Source organism: Channa argus, chromosome 22, assembly GCF_033026475.1.
Source record: "Channa argus isolate prfri chromosome 22, Channa argus male v1.0, whole genome shotgun sequence".
Taxonomy (NCBI): Eukaryota; Metazoa; Chordata; class Actinopteri; order Anabantiformes; family Channidae; genus Channa; species Channa argus.
In genome coordinates, this window is record NC_090218.1 from 6,797,391 (window position 1) to 6,817,499 (window position 20,109).

A 20,109-nucleotide genomic window follows, 5' to 3' on the forward strand; every position below is an offset into this window, starting at 1 on the left:
ATGTTGAAGTGAATTTATTCACTAACTCTATAACCCTCACAGCCTGAGATTGGATTAGCACTGTAGGCCCTTGTATGGTAATTGACTTGAATTTGACTTTTGGTATTTTCAATATAATTGAGTTTAAATCTTCTGAACTTTTACTTATCAGAAAGCATGAGTATACAATGGGTGGCTATAGCTCAGTTGTAAAGGCAGTTGTCTATGGACCACAGGGTCAAGGGGCAAGACATTAAACCAAAAAGTTGCTGCTGATAGATCAAGTGAGCACCTTGCATGACAGCCGCCATCATTGGGGTGTGCGTGTGTGTAAATGAGAAGTAGGGTTGTAAAGACCTTTGCAATAAAATTAAAAATAAATAAATACATAAAGCTAAATTGTAATACAAGCAGAGCATTTATTATTTTATTAGGAGAAGACACAAGATGGATGTGTTTATACAAAAGGTTTTAATGGAAACAACTCACTAGGCTGAAGAATGTGGATTTTGAGCAGGCATGATTCTAAAAACTGCAGAACATGAGCAAGCCAAAAACAAATGAACTCTGTCCCAGGTTCTCCTTGCAACAGATCAGAAACTAGAGCAAAGACTTTGGCACGAAGCTGGGAAACAAGAGGTCAACAGGTTGCTTGGCAAAGGTCTACAACAGTCTGGCGTTGAGTGAATAGAGTGGGTGGTGGATGAGTGGGCACCATTCATGCGCTGAGACTTGACTGTAACTGGAATCAGGTGTGTGGGAACAGGAAGAAGCAGAGCAATAAACCCCAGTGGAGTGTGTGTGTATGTGTGTACACGTCTGTGTGTGCGGGCGCCCGTGTTTATGTGTGTGTCTTCGCGTATCTGTGTGAGTGTGCATGTTTGTGTGTGTGTGAGGCAGACTGAGATCTGTAAACGTGAACCCATGACAGAACACAGCGTGCAAGAACATAAAACAAACCTGGACTTGTATCATTCATGTTATCAACGTCACTTTTAACCTTCTAAATACTTTGCTTTTAACAATGTCACTGTCAGATTGATGCCTTAAGAATTCAATTTCTTATTGGAATACTTTTATTTCTGCACTTTCAGAGTATTCTCTTAACTTAACTACATTTGAAATGGGATATTACTTCAGATAAAGGCGATGACTTTATGTATAATAAAGTCTGATGCCTCTGAATATTCTTAGCAATATTCTTCACCATTCATGTTAAACTCTTCCGCTTTTCTGTGGTTAATCTTTAAACCGGTATAAATAAAAGTAATGATACTACCTTTGGTTTGTGTTGTGCTTTGTCTCCAGTCCATTCAGTGTCAGCGGCTGTTGCCTCGTCAGCCTTTCTCTATGCTGCTCATACACAAAAGGCCACGGTCGCCTTTCCCTGGAACAATAACAGGGCTGAACATGACCAGCTACATCACCGAAGCTGTTCATTCACAGCAGTGCTAAAAGTCACTTTTTGTCAGAATTCTTGTTAGTTAAACTCAAATTGTCCAGTGTTTAGGGGCTCCTGGATCTAAAGACATGTGGACTAGGATGGAGCAGTTGCCATGGAAACAGAATCCTATCCTACTGTCCAGCTGATGAGAGGAAAAGACAAAACCTTCTTTCTACAGATCTTCTTTTCATGTTTCTGCAGGGGGTTTGTGTGTCTGTGTGGTGTTACAGTTGAATCAGAGACATGCCTGGGACTGAACCATGTGAGTAACCTGTTTGAGGTGTTTGAGCAACAGAGTTGAGGCAGTGGACACAATTGAATCTGATTTCACCCATGCTACTACACGCTTTGGTAAAGCTGTTAGAATTAACTGTGTGTACTCGTGTTTAGCTCAACATGAGCTTCCAGACTCAGATCCAGACGACTCATCAGAGGAGCTGACAGCCGAGGTGTGTCTGGAATCTGACCTGCAGGAAGGACAGTAAGGAGGGGAAGCAGGGATGGTCACACCCGGGCAACTTTTTTATATACACATCAGTACTCATCAGTGATGTAACATTAAAAAGATTTAAATGGTTTGTAAACTGTGAAAGATGAGGAAGAGACCATGTTAACGTCTCATATGAGCCTCTGATTAGTTTAATTCATATTATTATATAGTTTAATTCTAAACTATAAAATAATATGAAAAGACACACAAGTAGCCACAAAAGTACCATGCTCTTTGATAATATTATATATAATATAATATATATAATATATATATATTAATGTTAAAAGTTAGTTAATAAAAGTTCATGTTAACTTAAATCTAAGTTATGCCTTAGCTACGTGTTACTTAACACGTTAACACTTCAATTTGAGCCCCATTGTTTAGCTTACAACTGGGTACATTATGGAAAAATAATATGGCTATTATTAGCTTCTATTTACTTTGTACTTTTTCATATATCAACACATGGGTTTAGGGTACCCTACCAGGTATTTGGTCATAAAACTAAACATTGAACAGAGGTGATGGCAAAACAATATAAGAAAATATACTGTATGTCTCAATGTCAGTGATGCACCGTATAGACATACATTTTAGTGACACAGAAAGAAACACCAAATACAATATGATATACAGTAGCCTATGTACATAACATGCATGTCACAAAAATGAAGGGAAATCTTTTATTTATGTTTAAAGATGTGATTTCATTGTATCACAGTTTATTTTTTTCTGTATGTCAGAACCTGCACATGTGTGTATAAAATGTAAAGCTAAACTCTTACTGAACATGAAAAATGTTTGTGTGTGTGTGTGTTACCTTAGGATGATGGAGGTTGAAGTGGGACATCACAGCGTGCTGTTGACGCGCAGTGAAGGCAAATACAGTGCCATTGGTAACCAGTGTACACACTATGGTGCTCCACTCTGCAAAGGTAAAGAGGCAGAAGAAGAGGATGATCACACACTGATTTCATTCTAATGTTATTAATAATGATAGTGCTTTACTATTTTACGTAGTGAAAGAAAAATGAAAACAAAAAATATCCATCTAAAGTAAAACACAGGAGAGATGTTACAGTATCTTTGAAAAGCATTATTACATGTTCTGAAGTTTCATCTCAATAATGGGTGAACATCTGGACCAAGTAAAAGATGTAAAAGATATGTGTGTGTTTTAGGGGTTATTTCAGGCAACAGAGTGCGGTGCCCCTGGCATGGTGCCTGCTTCAATGTCCATACAGGAGATCTGGAAGAGTACCCCGGCATGGACTGTTTACCCTGCCACAAGGTACAAACCACCAGACAGACACATGTTTAGTTTATGAAGACATTTTCTGTCATTTCACTTTGTGTTTTTCTTTTCTCTTTTGAAGGTTAAAATTCAAAACAGCAAAGTGTATGTGTCTGTAATCAAGAAGGCAAGTAGCTTTACTGTTTATTTTCATTGACTGGAAAAGTAAAAATCAGTTGTGCACAAATAGTGAAAAGAAGAAAGCTATTTAAATAGCAAATTACAATGTAGATAAAATAGTTTTTCCATTGTGTATTGTAAAATAATCAGTGGTATAGCTAATGGACAGATGGATGGATAATGTGAAAAAACACAGAGAAAACTGTTTTTGACTTAATGTAGGTGACAAATACATAATTTGTATCTTTGTTGACTGTGCGTGATGTTTTATGCATGACTCAGACTCTGGGGCAGGAAAAAAGAATAAAGAGTATGGGGACAGCAGTACCAGGAGTTACTCACACTATTCTGTTGTTGGGAGGAGGTGAGTTGTATTTGACTGACAAAATATTACTAAGCATCTGTTTTAATTATGATAGTCTGAATCACTCTTGGAATATTTTCTCTGATTCTAGCTTCCTGAATGCAATATTTGCTGCTGGTTTTTGCTCATAAAAGTAGCTGTTAGTTCGCACAATGATGGAGCCTGGGAATATGTATATGTTAGATATTGTTTTTATACTCTTATTATTAGGAGTAAAAATATAGTAAAACTGGATCAGTTATGTGCATATGTAAAATGTTTGTTACATGTTCAGAATCAGAATCAGAAATACTTTATCATTCCTCGAAGGGTATCAGAGTATCTGATCTCAGATGGAAGAGTTATAAAGATTGATGGCCATTCCTGTGGCTCTCAGTGTTGCATTTTGGTAGTAGGAGTCTTGCATGGTCTCCTATGCGTCACCAGCATGTAGTGAAGAGGATGGGAACCATTCTCCATTATCCATCGCAGCTTGGTCACATACTTCCTCTGGTTGACACAAGTGTCCAGCTCTATCCACACAATGTCACTGGCCCTTCTGATCAGTTTATTGAGTCCGCTGGTGTCCAGAGCTCTTAGTCCGCTGCCCCCAGCCCCCATGCCCACCACAGCCCTGTATTTAGACTCATCACCCTTACTGATACATCCGACCCAGGCAGAGTCATCAGACAACAACTGAAGGTGGCACGACTCTGTCCGGTAGCTGAAGTCCATGATATAAAGGGTGAAGAGGAAGAGATAGGCGTATGCTTGATTCAACAGGTATATGATGGCATCCTCAACTCCTACCTGGGGCTGATAGGTGAACTGGAGAGGGTCCAGGTGGGGCCAAACTATGGGCTGAAGCCGCCCCAGGATGAGCCACTCGAGAGTTTTTATTAGTTTATAGTATATTTATAGTACAAGTTTAAAAGAAACAAATATACTACAGAGATCCACAGTAAGATATTAGATACGAACAAATGCAATTTATACCTATAATTTGAAAGTGTGCAGGTTATATGAACAGCGGTAGATATCTAATACATGAAATGTTATGCTGCATGTGTGTGTCTGCAAGTCTTCTTAAAACATTTCCCTAGAGTCTGATGTTTTGCCTACGGTCTGTAAGTGCAGGGGCTGCGTCGCTGATCTGTGCCGAGACTCTTCGGCAAGAAAATTTCAGCGGCAGAATTATCATGGTCTCCAAAGACGACCTTTTACCTTACGACAAAACCCGTCTTAGCAAGGTGCTGCAGAGTAAACAACATGAACACCAGCATTTTATGCATGAATACATGAGTTTGTAGTGTAATTGGCTCTGATTACTCAAACATAAACACCATACACCCATTACAGGTAATGAATGTGGCGAGTGACAGTATTTTGCTAAGGAGGATGGAGTTTTTCCACCAGTACGACATTGAGGTGTGGCTCAGGAAAGAAGTGAGTTGGTTGAGTATTTTGTCTGGCGAGAAAAGTTTTCTGCAATAAATTTCCCTCTGGGCCTCAAATAACACATTGATCTGCTGCCATGTGGACGGACTCATAGTGCTTCAGTTTTAAATCCTTGTTGCATTTTCAGGCACTGTCAGTGGACACAGACAAGAAGACAGTCGCTTTCGATGATGGTTCAGTCCAGAGCTATGACCAGCTCCTCGTCTCAACTGGTTGCAGGTACAGACAAATACACACATAAACACTGCAAGGGAAACAAGAGGCTGAGGAAGGTGCCACTCGTTTCTCGATTGTGGACTCCAATAATCAGCATTCAGGAAAAAAATATCCATCAAAAAACGTTTTTGATAAAAAGTACTTGCTTAGTGTAGTGTAATTCTCACGGGATCCATAAATTAACAAGTGACATAAAGATTTATTTGATTTTATCATCTTTACAAAGTTTCTGTACCTTTTAAGTGAAATAACTTCAAGTGCTAAACATGTCCTTAACAGCACTTATACCTTGGGCTGTATTCATGTTTAATGCTGCATCTAATATTGCTTACAAACACGTAAATCGGTTAAAACAGTAAACCTCAAGTGTGCTTTGGGAAACATGTAGAAATTAAAGTTAATTCATAGAAAGCCAAGAATTATTCATTTCCAGAAACATTTCCCAATTTCGAATTTGTTTTATTCATTGAACTATGACCAACATATTTCTTATAAATACGCTGAGTTTCCATATGGAAGGTGGCAGGACCACTACACTGCACTGCATTGCTTATGAACAGAGTCTGTCCTTTAGAGCAAAGGGTCTGGATGTGCCTGGCATGAAGTTAGACAACGTCAAGATGTTGGAGACACCAGAGGATGCCCGGCAGATCCACGAAGTATGTCTGGGCTGCAACGTTGTCCTCGTGGGAACCTCTTTTGTTGGTAATATTAAAATAATAAATGTTGGTAAAATTGAAATATTACCAACAATATTTTCCAAATTGTCCGAGTACTAATGTACATCACTCTACAATTATCTGTCATTTCCTAGCATACATTTAATTCACTGTAAAATTATTATTTTTTTAATACTCAGTTTATTTACTGATGTAATAAGCTGTATCTTTATGTGTTTGAAAGCATGTTACTGCTTTTTGTGGCCTCTGAGCTACCATACATTTTTGGCTGTTTTTAGTTGTAGTTGGTAAGCTAAGCATTTACTTTGACATTCTTTAGGCATGGAAGTGGCGTCTTATTTGATAGACAAAGCCTCCAGTATCACCGTGATTGGCAGCAGTGAGATGCCATACCAGAACACACTGGGCCCTGAAATCGGCAGAGTCACGATGATGGTGAGAAATAGAGAGAGTCGCATAGTCCATCTGAGAAGTTAAACTATTTATAGTTCAGCAACAACAACTTTGTCCTTCCTGCAGATGCTGTCAGAGAAAAATGTGAGATTCTACATGAATGATAATGTAACAGAGGTCAGAGGTGTGAATGGGAAGGTAAAGGAGGCAATTACACATTTTACCAATTAGTTGTGTTGTTAAAAATTCTGAATATAAAGACTTTTAGTTCTTTCTCTCCTCTGTGTTGTTGTCCTTTCTTCCTCAAGGTGAAGGAAGTTGAGCTTAAAAGTGGAAAAGTTATCCCAGCTGATGTCTTAATTGTTGGCATCGGTGAGTGACATGGAGACATTGGATGTATTATGTTTATACACATTTACATATGTACTTACCTTTTTGAACATTTCCTTTGCTGCTATTAAACATCCACACATATTCAACTATCAATAATGTTTCCAGTTCTACATCATGATATCATAAGCTTTTAAGTCTGTTCATAAGAAACAGTTAAATACGTTACACATTGCAGGCTATGTTCAGAAACGTATCTCTGATGATATCGATAAAAAAACAAAATACATATCTGTGTTTGATGTTGTTAATAATGTGTTCTAAAACATTTTGAAGCAATGTCCCCAAATTTTTTTCTTTACACTATTCTCACCAACTCTGCTCAGACACGTTTGTCCTTTTTCCACCAGGCATCATCCCAAACTCAGAGTTCCTGCAGGGCAGTAAAATTAAAATGGACTCAAAACATTTTGTGACAGTCGACAAGGTCAGCGAATACCCTGCTATTTTCGTTTTGTGTTTTCATTTATGTTTATCCTCATCCCACTGCTTTACTATACTGTGTGTACTAATAATAATTGTAAAATTAATCAACATACATATATAAATAACAATATTAGACTATTCATATCATTGCATTTAATCACATTTACAGCCAGTTGAGGTCTCTGAGCCCACAACAGTCTTCTGAAATGCACAGTGTTACATGAGTTAAAAAAAAACAATGCTAAGCAAAAATAGTAATATTAGGAAAGATTATAAAAAATCAGGCCAATAAAACATTGTTAAGCTGTGAGCAATTAAATACTGCACAAGGTTTCCTGGAGCCCAGACACAGCGTTTCATTTCATAAACATGATGAGACAAATCTGCACCATTAATAATCAGCCGTCTGCTTGTATCTCACTCCTGCAGTACATGCGCACCAACGTCCCGGATGTGTTCTGTGGAGGTGACTTAGCCACCTTCCCCCTGGCGATGGCCAAAGACCAGCTGGTCAACATTGGACACTGGCAGATGGCACAAGCACATGGTAATATAGTAATAAAGTAAATCTAATTACAAAACCCTTAATACTACCTGAACAAGTAAATAAAATTAAAAACAACCAGCTGTTTTATGATTTAATCATATTTGAAGATAGTTATGGCAGCTGTCACACATCTGTGCCACACTATTTGCCACGGGGTCAGATATGAGGGGAATGTGATATGTGATTATTCTCTGTATGAAACAGGAAAAATGTGTCTGTGTTGGGTATGTGGTGTACAATATGTTCTCTAGCTTTATTTTTGCTTAAACTGTAAACATATTTTTGCTGTTGTCTAGGGCGGATTGTAGCTCTGAACATGCTGAATAAACAGTCTGAACTCACCTCAGTTCCTTTCTACTGGACCATCCTATTGGGTAAAACCATCCGATATGCAGGTGGGCTCAGCCACACAGAAACACACACACACACACACACACACACACACACACACACACACACACACACACACACACACGAGTATGTAAATGTTAACTTAGTACTGAGTGCAGCCACACTAAGAGCTTTGAGAATGACTCACATGATAAAGTTTGGCTCAGTGCTGTTACACACAAACTGAAACCCCCTCATGAACAGTAAAGATGTAGTATGTAGGAAGTATGATGTAGGATTATTGGACTTGTTTTACTTTTTTAATTTTTATTTTAAGTCTGTAAATAACTGTTTAAATGCTTTAATGAAAGTTATTGTGACAACCTCAAAATGCTCTGCTCTGGTTGTGTCCAGGCTACGGGGAAGGATACACTGAAATTGTACTGAAAGGAACGTTTGAGGACAATAAGTTCCTGGCGCTGTACATCAAGTAAGTAGAGATAAACTAAATTCTCCTTTCATAGAGAAATGCGTAAATATGTATATTTTATGTTTTATTTTTTTCACCTGCAGGAATAATGAGGTTATAGCAGCAGCAAGCCTGAACTACGACCCAGCAGCATCTGCAGTAGCTGAGAGACTCTCAACAGGAAAGGTCATCACAAAGGAAGAGGCTCAGTATGTAAAATCTCTGTCTGTCTTGATGCAAATTCTTTTTCTTTCAATCTGACTTTAAATTACTGGGGTATATTCAAAGAGGTGTGGTAAGTTTTATTTGTGGTGAACAGGCTAAAGGGGAATAATGTGTCTTATTATGTTTATGGACCTTTACAAGTAGGAACACTGTACCTCATAAATGACATACAGTAAATGTTGAAGCTGTTATTAGACTGGAGACAGTAGATAGCTGACAGGAAATGAAGGGGGAGACATGGGGGACGAAATGCTGCACAGGACCTCTTATTAGTCTCACAGAAGCCTTATAGCGTCTTTAACCACAGAGCCACCGGTTTGCTTGAACAAAAGTCAGTGATCCTCGTGCAGACACTTGATCATATTCTGGGGACAGAAACCAAATTTAGCTGTCACACATGCAACTGGAATCAATTATGTCAGAATGCACAGTAGACACGTTACTCAAAATGCCTTATAGCCCTTGCAAAGTTACTATGTAAAACCAAAACCTACCAGGATCAAATGTAAACACTTGGTTTGGACTTTCAGGTGGGAAAACACCCCCAGTTCTCAGTTTTATAGATACCCAAGCTAAAACTAATGCAGTCTATCACAACAGTCCTGAAATAAATTCTCTACTCATAAAGGCTAATGTTCAGGTTGTGCAGAACCTATAAACTGTATTAAATGTCTCTATTCAACTGCAATTTTGGAAGATGATTGCAGTGTTGTTGAACTGGTTTTATTGTTTATACTAATAATATATTTTCAGTTAGATGGTTAGAAATGGCTTTTACAATTCTAGAAATCCTTTCATAACAGGAGTTTTGTCTTGTTAAAGCCACAATAATCATAGTAGTCATATAACAATATAGAAACAATAACCAGTTAGGCTACACAGAATTCTAACCATAATCTTAATGCTCTGTTTTATTCTCACTGTGCACATTGGGTTGGTTTTGGACACCACAAGCATTGTGCGAAGTGTTGAGTGTTGAGTTCGCAACATGTTTCCACTGCCCCCAAGTGGCCAAAAATCTGTTATTTCAGGTTTAAATACCTTCTGGGTTCTATCAATATTGATGCAGGGAGGGTTATGTCAGGAAGGGCATCCGGCAAAAAACCTGTGCCAAGTCAACATGCAGACAAAATTATCCACTTTCGGGACCCTGAATTTACGGAATAAGCCGAAAGGACAAAGTTGTGTATATATACTTACTGACCACTTTATTAGGTACACATGCACAATCTTATACAGCCCATTACAGCAGCTTTACCATGAATTCTATTTTTACAATGTGATTGAATATGAAACTGTGAGAAAGGACTCTGTTTATTATTGAGATCAAAGTGTCGTACTGAATTGCATTATAAGAAGAAGTGGTTCCAAGATTTTGAACACCCTATTTAAAATTACTAAAGGGGGCAAAACTTTAGAACCACCTCTTCTTATAATGCACTCAAGTTCGACACTATGATCTCAATAAACAGAGATTAGAATTATCCCATTTCTGACAGGTTCAATCAAATAACTGAGAAATTATAACATTATAAAAGTAGAATTCATGGCAGAGCTGCTGTATTGGATTGCACAGGTGTACCTAATAAAGTGGCCAGTGTCTTTAGGAATAGGTCCTGTTTACTTCTGTCACTCAAATATTACTGTGTGTGACAAGGTGCATCAACTAATGTAAATCCATTAAAAATCATGTTATCTTTTTTTTTTTTGATCTTCCTGACAGATCAGATGACCTGAGCTGGCTACAGTTGTCCTGATCTAAACTGTTTCTCACCTGATCACCCGCACACCAGTGGCATGACATGAATGTCCATCACCTGTCCATTTGTCATTGCTCTCACCGAGGACAGTGGTCAAAATAGTTGATTCAGGAGAGGCAGCATTCACTGATGTTGTCGAAAAGTAGCGGTGACTGAAGTTTATGTTTACAGTTTGGTGTATGGAAGTATTGGATATAACCTGTGCGTCCTACAGTGAGTGAAGGGGACTCCACTACTCAAACAACAGATACCTCAAATAGATGCAGCTTTTGTGATATTACTTTTAAAACTTTTATCATTAGATTTTGTGTTTTACTTAATGTCTAAAGGGGTATTTCACTAACAGTGCAAACACATCACATTCAAGATACCTCAGTCTGGTCTCTGCTGTTATTATTTAGAAGGTGTTGTAAGGGGCAGTTTTTACTTGGATGTGGGTGTTGGAAAAACACAAGTGACCTTAATGCCCACTGTGGCCGTATACGTGGTGCGTTCAGTGAGTCGGAGGGGGGGATTAGGAGAACAGAGGGGGAGTGTTCAGCTCTTTGAAGCAGAGATGCTGAAACAGGCAACGGTAACAAAACATGCCCAACACTGAAACAATAGGCCCTGGACAAACAGCACACACAAAGGCAGTGTGACAGAACCTTCACAAAGGAAATGCTGCGTTTTTCCTCTTTCCCTCTTTGCCTCGCTGCTGGTTTATCACCGTCTTTACTTCAAACCTCTCTCCACACCTACAGATTTACTCTTAGCTTCACTCTCAGCAGGGTTCAACTGGTGCAGGCTTTTTAATGTCCGTCGCAGTTAAGATGTTTTAGGATTGAAGGTAACAATCGCTTTTATTTTGTGTAATGTTTTGTGTGTGTGTGAGGACTTTGCCAAAACATGTTTTTTTGTGCAAAATATGTAAATCATGAAATGCAATGTACACCAATCAGCCACAGTGGTGCTCTATTAATGCCATGGAGGACAAGGGTCAGCATGGCCACTGAGTTATGTTGAGGTGGTAGAAGTACAAACTCAATAAACAAGTAAATGCATATATTTACATATTGCATATATTTTACCCAAGTAAAATGTACTAAGCAAATTATTTACATTTTCCTTAAAGTACAAAAGTAAATGTACTTCACTAAGAAAACTGCATTCTAAACAATACAGATTCTGATTTCTTTTCCTTTTTTTTTTTTGTCCTTTCGGCTTATCCCTGTGAGTTCAGGGTCGCCACAGATTATGATAATTATGGCAAAAACATGTACAGTAATTAATAAAAAATAAGGGTCAAAGATCACTGTTGATAAATGCGGAGCTGATTTTAACCACTTTACATACAGGTGGTCAAGCAATAATGCTACATAAGCATTTTTTTAGTTCGTATTATTTTCATAAAAACCATATCATGGTTTTATATTTAAATCACAATGTGGCGTTAATGTTGTGGCTGATCAGCGTACATATCGTCATTTCATATATATTTTAGATGAACTGTTAAAGGAAAAAAAATCACCAGACAGAAGCATGTTTTATAATACAGCGAATCTAAGCTACAGAGTGTAACTTTTATATGAAAATTTATTGTAGAAATATGCTCCAGAACATATCTGGGAGGTGTTGTCAAAGGCTTCTGTACCCCACTGATTGAAAACCTTCCTCCCTAAAGGTTTTTGAATGAGGCTTGCACTTGCCCCATGGTAGGAGAAAGTCAGCCATTGCAACATCTGAAACACCAGTGCAAGGGAAGCAGTGGACCTGAACACATGTTGATTGACAGGCATGAATGAGCTCCCACTCCTAAAGCTGGCCGAAAGTAATTGATTTAAAGGCTGAGCATACCCCCCAAAATCAGGGAGTATGTCTACACTCTGAGTGTTGAGAGTCTTCGGTGAGTCTGGGTCACGCTTTGGCAGCACCTCACAGTAAGATGTGTAGCAAGGTTTAGCTGAAAAATACTTTATAAACACAATATTTTACATATTGTAGCTTTAGGAAGAGACAAAGATGACTTCATTGCACATGCTGTTCCACTGCCTAAGCTATGCGTAAAATGACCAGCTTTCTGCTCATCTTCCTGGCGTAATGATGATGCCGATGCTCCTGCAGTCTCAGACCATGAAACTGTCAGCTAAATAAAAATAACCAGGAGCAGCTTTAAAACGTTAGATCCAAACACACTGTCAATGTAAGTTATTTTTGCATATGATTCATTCTTGAGCTAAGAAATAATCAGTTTTGTTTTGACTATGCATTTTAAAGTGTTTAAGATAAAGAAGAGCTTTGTGAACCTTGCAGGGAGAAACAACAGGATGGTGTTTGTCATTTAAACTTTTTGTCTTGTGTTTGTTTCATGCTTACAAAAAACTCAGGCACAGCAGCACTATGTACTCTTTTGCATTCATTGGCGATGATTCATGTCTCTTATAAGCAGGGGCAGAGACAGAGGGGTGGGCCAGGGGTGGTCACTTACCTCCCCCTGTTTGTCATTTCAATGACTATTTAGAAATAGAAATTGTAGAATAAATAAATTGCATAAGTTTGGCATTTCTTTTCACTGAACAAACACTTTATGAACACTCCAATAAAGTGGTGTACCAGTTCAGTAAGAGACTTCCACAAAGGATGGGCCTTTGTGTCCTGGCTCATTTGTCCCCAAATCAACCTCCTCGATCCTCATTCCTCCAAACAGAACCAAGAGAGCTGAGACATACTTTATGATGGAGGAAAATAATTTCCGAATCAACTGAGGAAAGAGACATCTAGAAATAAGACAATAGGAAGCAGGCCTTGCATCCTCCCATGCATTTTTACTGGGAGGGACTAAAAATGGAAGTGGGGGAAACAACAGTGGTTATGAGCAATTTGGGACATGCCCAATGTCAGCACTGGAGCATCTGATTCACTCAGGGAAATGACTTCTTTCCAACCTATTGTCCGGCAGTGGTAGTGTTACTAAGAATTACTGAGCACAGAGAACTGAAACTAACCACAAAAAAAAAAAATATTGTTCAGTTCTGTAATTATAAGGAAAGAGAATTAGAACTATAATATTTCACATTGTCTTTCTTCTTAGAGGGGCCAGAATAAAACATAATACATTAATCTCAACATCATTATGGCACAGTGGTCAAAAATATTATACTTAAAATATGCCGCCTGTCATTCAGTGAGGAGTTAAGCTGAAATAAATAGAAAGCCAATAAGCTTGTAAACATATATTTGTTGACAGTGTGAAAACAAATTGTTACAATCACGTTTCATTTGTAATGAATACACATGGACGCACGCACACACACACACAATCACACATTGGTGGGTGGCTTTCTGAGAAGTTTTCTAAAAGAGAAGAAAAGACTAGTTCGTACATTGAAACGATGAAATAAAGTCATGGGACATTAATTTCACTCTCTTCTGCCTCACTGGCCTGTGGACCCACATGTGAGCAGGGATCAGCAGTATTATCCTCATTGGGTTTCAGTCCCAAAAGATCAACTCTGGGCCTACTGAGGAAGTGTTACATAATTCAGGAGCAAATGCTCTGTTAAGTCTTTAATAGGCCTATTCAGCAGGAGGAGGTTCGGTCCCTTAAGGCCCTTAAGGTAAATATTTGGCAAAGAAGCAGTGCTATCAGACGCTTTCAAAGGTGCTGAAGTGACTCTTCGCTCTTAACGATGCCCAGGGATCCTCAGTCTGTGCCTCACAGTGACTAAAGCCTTATTTGACTACTGGTATGCGGCTCTCAGATGCAGTAACGGTGCAGGCCCTGTCAGTTTTTCTCTGAGCTCTTGTTAGTCTGTTGTGAGGGATCCCGAATTTCTTTTGACAGAGCCTCTCTGTGTGCAATGTAACGCTGCCGCCTGTTGGCCCTGTACATCTCCAGCCTTTTCTCCTCAGCCTGGGGGTCCTCCAGCGCTCCCTCCCACCTCAGACTCTCCCTGGCACTGAGCTCTGTCAAATGTCCCTGTGCCAAAGCTTCGTGGCTCACCGGGGACGGAGAGTCCTTGGGGCATTTTTTACTTCTCCGTTTTTTACTGTCAGCGAGCTGCTCTCCATTCTTCTTACTTGTAGCTTTAAACTTGGGAACCTGACCTGGAATTTGTTGGGCCACAATGGACACTGTTGAGGTCTCAGGAGGCAAAAATGTATCCTGAGGTTTCTCTGCAGAAAGGCAACATAAACACGTAGGATTATGCATAGAACCAGACACAGCTGAGGGTTTAGATTGCTAATGATGGCCTTGGGAATTAGAGGGCTGTACTGAGCTGTAACAGGCTGGTGAGGGGAGGCGACATGGGAGCCTATTCCTTATTGACCGATTCAACCCTGCGGGGAACACCTCCTCCTCTACCTCCTCCATATAATCTAATGTGTAATCTGTAATTTACATTCTGTACAGTAAACAGATGCAGTGTTAGAGTGACATTTACATGAACCGGTGAAGCGAGGATGACTTAAAATATTTTATTTATTTAATCAATGCTCATTTTATTCTGCAGAACCACTAATTACAGACACGTACGGTGACAAAGGGTTTTCCGATTTGACATTTTGTCACAGTTAGAAGACTTTGCGTTGAGTATGTTGGCAACATATAGTGATATCATGGTAAAGGAGCTTTTTTTAATACATATGTGACACTAATTTTAACAAACGATTGAGTGGTGGTTTCAAGCACTGCATAATTCTACAGTTTTTAAGGTACTAGTCCTATGCTTGAGTTCTTCTGAGTTTTATGTAGCTTCATACTTTTCTATTATCACATTTCAGAGGCCATTGTTGTACTTTTTACTGTACTTATCTAACACATTAAACATCTTACACATACAAAAGCTAGTATGAGTTATGCTAGACTTTTACAGATGGAATAGCTGTTTGCTCCTCCACAACTCACCTGCATTTTCTGTGGGGGTGTTGGAAGCAGTTGCTTTCTTTTTTTTCTTCTTTGTCTTCTTCTTTAATGGCTGGAGCAGCTTACAGGTTTTTTCTTCTGGCATGATGCGGTTGTTCGTGCAACACAGAGTCAGTCTAAAGACTGAGATTCCAGGACGAAACCCTTCACTCGCAAAGAGTTCATTAGACTAAATGTAAGTCCTGCACACGGAAACCTGCAAATCTTCGTTTCCTCAGAGATGGGGCTAAGGACTAACGCTTCTTCTGTCCAAACGTCCACAAACAAACGGGATTTTCGGTGGTTTAAAAAATGTCTGAACATTTCTCAAAAAGACAGAATACATATAAATACCGCAAGCTACTTTCCTAACTAACTAACTAACTCTGACCAGTGATATTTCTTCCCGGAAAAGCTTTTCCACGACCACGTTTCACCGCGGGCTTCACCGTAACGCGTCTCCATGGCAACAAGGCACACCCACGCTGATGCGTAGGTAACAGTACTCTGAACTTATCTGTTCGTAGGCCTATTAGTACAGTGATCTGACTAGTGTTTTAATGTAATGTACTGAGTGTGATATATGTATGAACATACTCTGATCAGTGTAGCATGCCTTGGTCTGTGTAAAAACGTCCATTTGTATCTGAAGATACTCTGATCTGTGTAAAAAAGTGCTTTGAACCTGATCAAAGTACTTTAACATGAGTGTGGAAGTACACAAATCTGTGTGTAAAAGAATGAAGATGAAAGAAATACTCTGATCCATGTACAAAGACATTTTGAAGTCTCAAGGGATTCAAGTATGCAAGGCAGTATTGAGGTCTGTCTAAAAGCAAGATACTCAGGTTGAGCAGTGTATTCTGTACTCATGCCCATGTAAGAAAGTAGAGTAACATTAGCACAAAGAGCAGATGTGGCAAGTTACTTTTTACTCAATTGAGATGACTGACAACCTTCACACATACATTTACTTCTATTCGGCTTTCAGTTTTACTCTAATTATCTGACACAACAACACAGAGCTACTTGTGAAGCGACACAGTGTCTCCTTCAGGCTGGATCTGGATCCATTAAGAATTCATTTAGGATTTTTCTGCAAAACATTACATAATTGTTTCTGTGGAAGGTGGATATTAATACATTTTACATTCACTGTCCTTTCTTTACAAAGATCTATTGTGGGCCCCCACACATCACAGAAATGTATACATGTAAGACTCTGTTGTACAAAAGCTTAACTTGACTGTCCTCAGGGTTAAATAAGGAACTCTGTGATCTTTAGCTCACCTACTGTTTTACAAACTCAGAAACCTTGTTTGACAGAAAATAAATGAGATCAGTCCAAACAGAAGATTTCACGATTTATGAAGACCAGGAAAGACATAACGTTCATTTCCATCTATGTAAAAATCAATATTCTTGTACTCATGGAAAATATTTGACAATAGGACCCCCACCTTTCATAAAGAGGATCTCTGATAGTTTTGTGTCTGTTTTTAGATATTTTGCATCACTGTGTTCATTTACATCTATATTTAGTTGTGTATATTTGTGTTGTTTTTTTGCTTTTACATTTATTGTTTTTTTTTGTCTCTTGGCCCATCCAATAATCCTTCCATGCTCATACTACTAAGTGAATCTTTCTGCAAAAGTTTAAAGTAGGACAGTATCAGTAGTTCAATGACTGATTTCAATACAATCAAGAGTAAAACAGAACTGTCTTAACATTTAAATAATCTCTGAATATGTGGAGATCAGGATCTCTTGAAAAGTTACAGTGGTTACTAAGTTTTTACTATTTGTGACGACAATGGCATCATGATTTATGCTTCATTTTACATAAGTAATTTAAATATTTACTTAATACTAATGATCAATTCAAGAGTATCATTTTTTAACATAATATTTTGAAAAATGTCACATAAAATGTAAAAAAACTCACTTGCACAGCCTTTACAGGAAACAGGATGTGTCACGTTGCCATGGATACAGACAGTCAGTCTGTGGGCTGCAAAGTGCGTCACTTTAGAGCCTATTTGTCGACATTTTGGAAAGCTAAGTAGACCGTTTTAACTACGGACAGGTCTCTGTATTTTCTACAACATTTTTAATTTTACTTATTTTTAGCCACTTGGGGCATTTTTTACATTTTCTAATTTTAACTGTTGTCATTCTTACATAGAGCAGATATTCAACTTTATTGTTCATTTGGAGTTGTGTTTCTCACCACATCATGACTTAACACTAACATTTACTCTCCTTTTATGTCTGTTGTTGACTCCACCACCATCTCCTAAAAAAATGTCTGGCTGTTAAGTTGTTAAATGCTTCGACGTATTCACCAATTACTGCTAGACATGAGTATGGATGAAGGCAAAGAGAAACATGAACAATTTGGGCCAAAACAATAAAACAAGCTCTTCAGATCTGAGGGCAACCGAGCCAGGTGATGATTCTCTTTGAGTGTATCATAGATGAGCACAGAATTAAACTGATCAATTGTTTATACTAAAATATTAATTTCAGCAGCTGTAATATTATTTCTGTATCAAAACACCTAATTTGTATAAGTGCAATAGACAAGAAGGGAAAAATAGTGCCAATGTGTTTTTACTGCATTTTAATTGGAACTTAGTGCTGTTTGTGTAACCATGTCCTTTGGGGATTTAATTTGCCGCCTCTGACAACATCAAAAGGATTGAAATTTTTCCCAGGGAGTTTCCGTCCTATTCCTGTCTCACAAAATCCCGTCCCCCAGTGTTACCTCTGTGCTATAAACACAAGTACACAAATAAACAAACACACAAGCTGATTTTTTTTAAGCTCTCACCCTGAAGTGCAATGGTTTGTAAGGCATTACACACACTGTAACCTTTCAAATAATCCGTAGGTACTAAACTAAATTTGGCTTTCAGGTGCTGTGTTGTGTCTGCTGTTACAACCATACACCCACCAGTGCTAAGAATAGCCAGTGAGCTCAAACAAGTCTGTCCTGCTTCTGCATTTCTCCACAAATCTGAGCTCTTCCAGTAATGACTACAGGAAGAAAGAGAACAAATCACAATGCTGAGTAAGAGAGGACACGTAACATTCATGGAGCAGTGACGAAGTTCACACTGAAATGCAGATGTATTACAGGTGGTTTTAAAAAGCATCTTCTTAAAAAACAAAAGGATCATTTATGGCCAACACAAAGCACATTTGTTATTTATATTTATGTATTGCAGAACTCGCATTTTCACACAACCTTTGTCACATAATTTCCTCTTCTAGATCATGTGATTAGATGTGTTTTTGTGTGCCGCAAACTGCTCCTGCTCACATCTTGTTCTGTTGAGTTTGTAAGTAAGTCACGAACAGTGGTGAGGGAAGATGTGAGTCACACGCTTCTCCATCTGTTCAACTTGAGTTGCGGTAAGTGCAGTGGCATCTGCTTTCAGGACCATATTTCAACAACAGCTCTGCAGCTTTTGCAAACCTGCCAGATATTTTGTTTGGAAGAGATAGGACAGCAAGGTAGTGGACTGGGTTTCTGTTTCACAGCTAGAGGGTCCTTGAGTGAAATCCACCAGTTGGCTGTGGCCTTTTTCCTCCCACTTGTGCGGTTTTTCTCCCCCACAGCCCAAAGACATGAATGTTATTGTAGGTTAACTGGTGACTCTTACCTGCCTGTGAGGCTGTCTGCATATCCATATGTGTCAGCCCTGAGATAGAATGGTGACCTGTCCAGAGAGTACACCACCTCTCACTCAATGACAGCAAGGATAGGAAAGATAATAGATATTGAATGGACAGTAAACCTCAGTCAGAATGAAGGTTTTAACCTTTCTGTTCTAAGACACTATGTTTGTTATAGCAGCATTGGTTGTGTGGTTAGAAGAGAGAAACTAGAGCATCTTATTTTGTGTCGAATATGTTAAACAGAAACAGAGTACAGCTTTGGGCTGATGTAGTACCTGTTTTATGTAGGAATTTCCCCATAAAAGTTGAAACTTATTCCTAAGGAATCCAAAATATGCACACAGCAGGCCACGTGAAAGACAAATACCAGCTGACTCTGACGCATAACCTATTCACATCAATGATGTGGTGATTTGTCTTTTATTATTAACAGTGATACAGTGAAGACCATTGATTCATAATAAAAAAAAATGTCTCACCATGAGGAACTTCACAGTATTTAGCATTTCCATGAAGTTCATTAGGTCCAATGGAACGTGTAATAATTTACAAAAGAGTCAAAAACTTCCTGCCAGATGCCATTCCAAATTTATTAATGTATTCTCTGAAAGAAAATCTATTACCAAACAAGCAGGGGGTTGGAGAAGACATTTAGTGAGAGCATATACGGCCTTGTCTGGATTTGCTTCTCAGTCTGCAGCAACCTTAAACCTTCAGAGTGACGAGGCAGAAAAAGGGGAACTGGTCGCACAGGCCTTGCTGTGTTAGTCTCTGAGTGACGTTGTTGAGAGGGGAGCAGGTTTATTGCGACCTGCTCATATCTCTGGAGGTCATTTGCATAATAGTATGGGTTCTTATTGGAACTTTTGTGCAGTTAAAGTTCAAACTAAGACCTGAGTCACTTTAGTCAAAAGTTTCATTTAAGCTGCAAGTGTAATGTCTAACACATATGTATCTGTACCTGGAAACACTA

General features: G+C 38.7%; 2 protein-coding genes across 2 annotated transcripts; one reads left to right on the forward strand and one right to left on the reverse strand.

Moving 5' to 3' along the window:
- Nucleotides 1-1,666: 1,666 nt before the first annotated feature.
- On the forward strand, nt 1,667-11,430 carry LOC137108218 (apoptosis-inducing factor 3-like). Its single transcript, XM_067492580.1, has 19 exons — nt 1,667-1,685; nt 1,814-1,904; nt 2,742-2,851; nt 3,098-3,207; nt 3,293-3,337; nt 3,613-3,694; nt 4,811-4,923; nt 5,033-5,119; nt 5,259-5,350; nt 5,922-6,052; nt 6,347-6,462; nt 6,547-6,618; nt 6,729-6,792; nt 7,161-7,237; nt 7,666-7,783; nt 8,080-8,178; nt 8,528-8,603; nt 8,687-8,791; nt 10,531-11,430. The coding sequence occupies exons 1-19, from the start codon at nt 1,667-1,669 to the stop codon at nt 10,562-10,564; spliced, it is 1,641 nt and encodes a 546-aa protein (XP_067348681.1). The 3' UTR covers nt 10,565-11,430.
- A 2,325-nt stretch (nt 11,431-13,755) lies between these two features.
- liat1 (ligand of ATE1) lies at nt 13,756-15,980 on the reverse strand. Its single transcript, XM_067492502.1, has 2 exons — nt 15,456-15,980; nt 13,756-14,722 (listed from the first exon to the last, which is right to left on the reverse strand). The coding sequence occupies exons 1-2, from the start codon at nt 15,556-15,558 to the stop codon at nt 14,331-14,333; spliced, it is 495 nt and encodes a 164-aa protein (XP_067348603.1). The 5' UTR covers nt 15,559-15,980; the 3' UTR covers nt 13,756-14,330.
- Between the last annotated feature and the right edge of the window lie 4,129 nt (nt 15,981-20,109).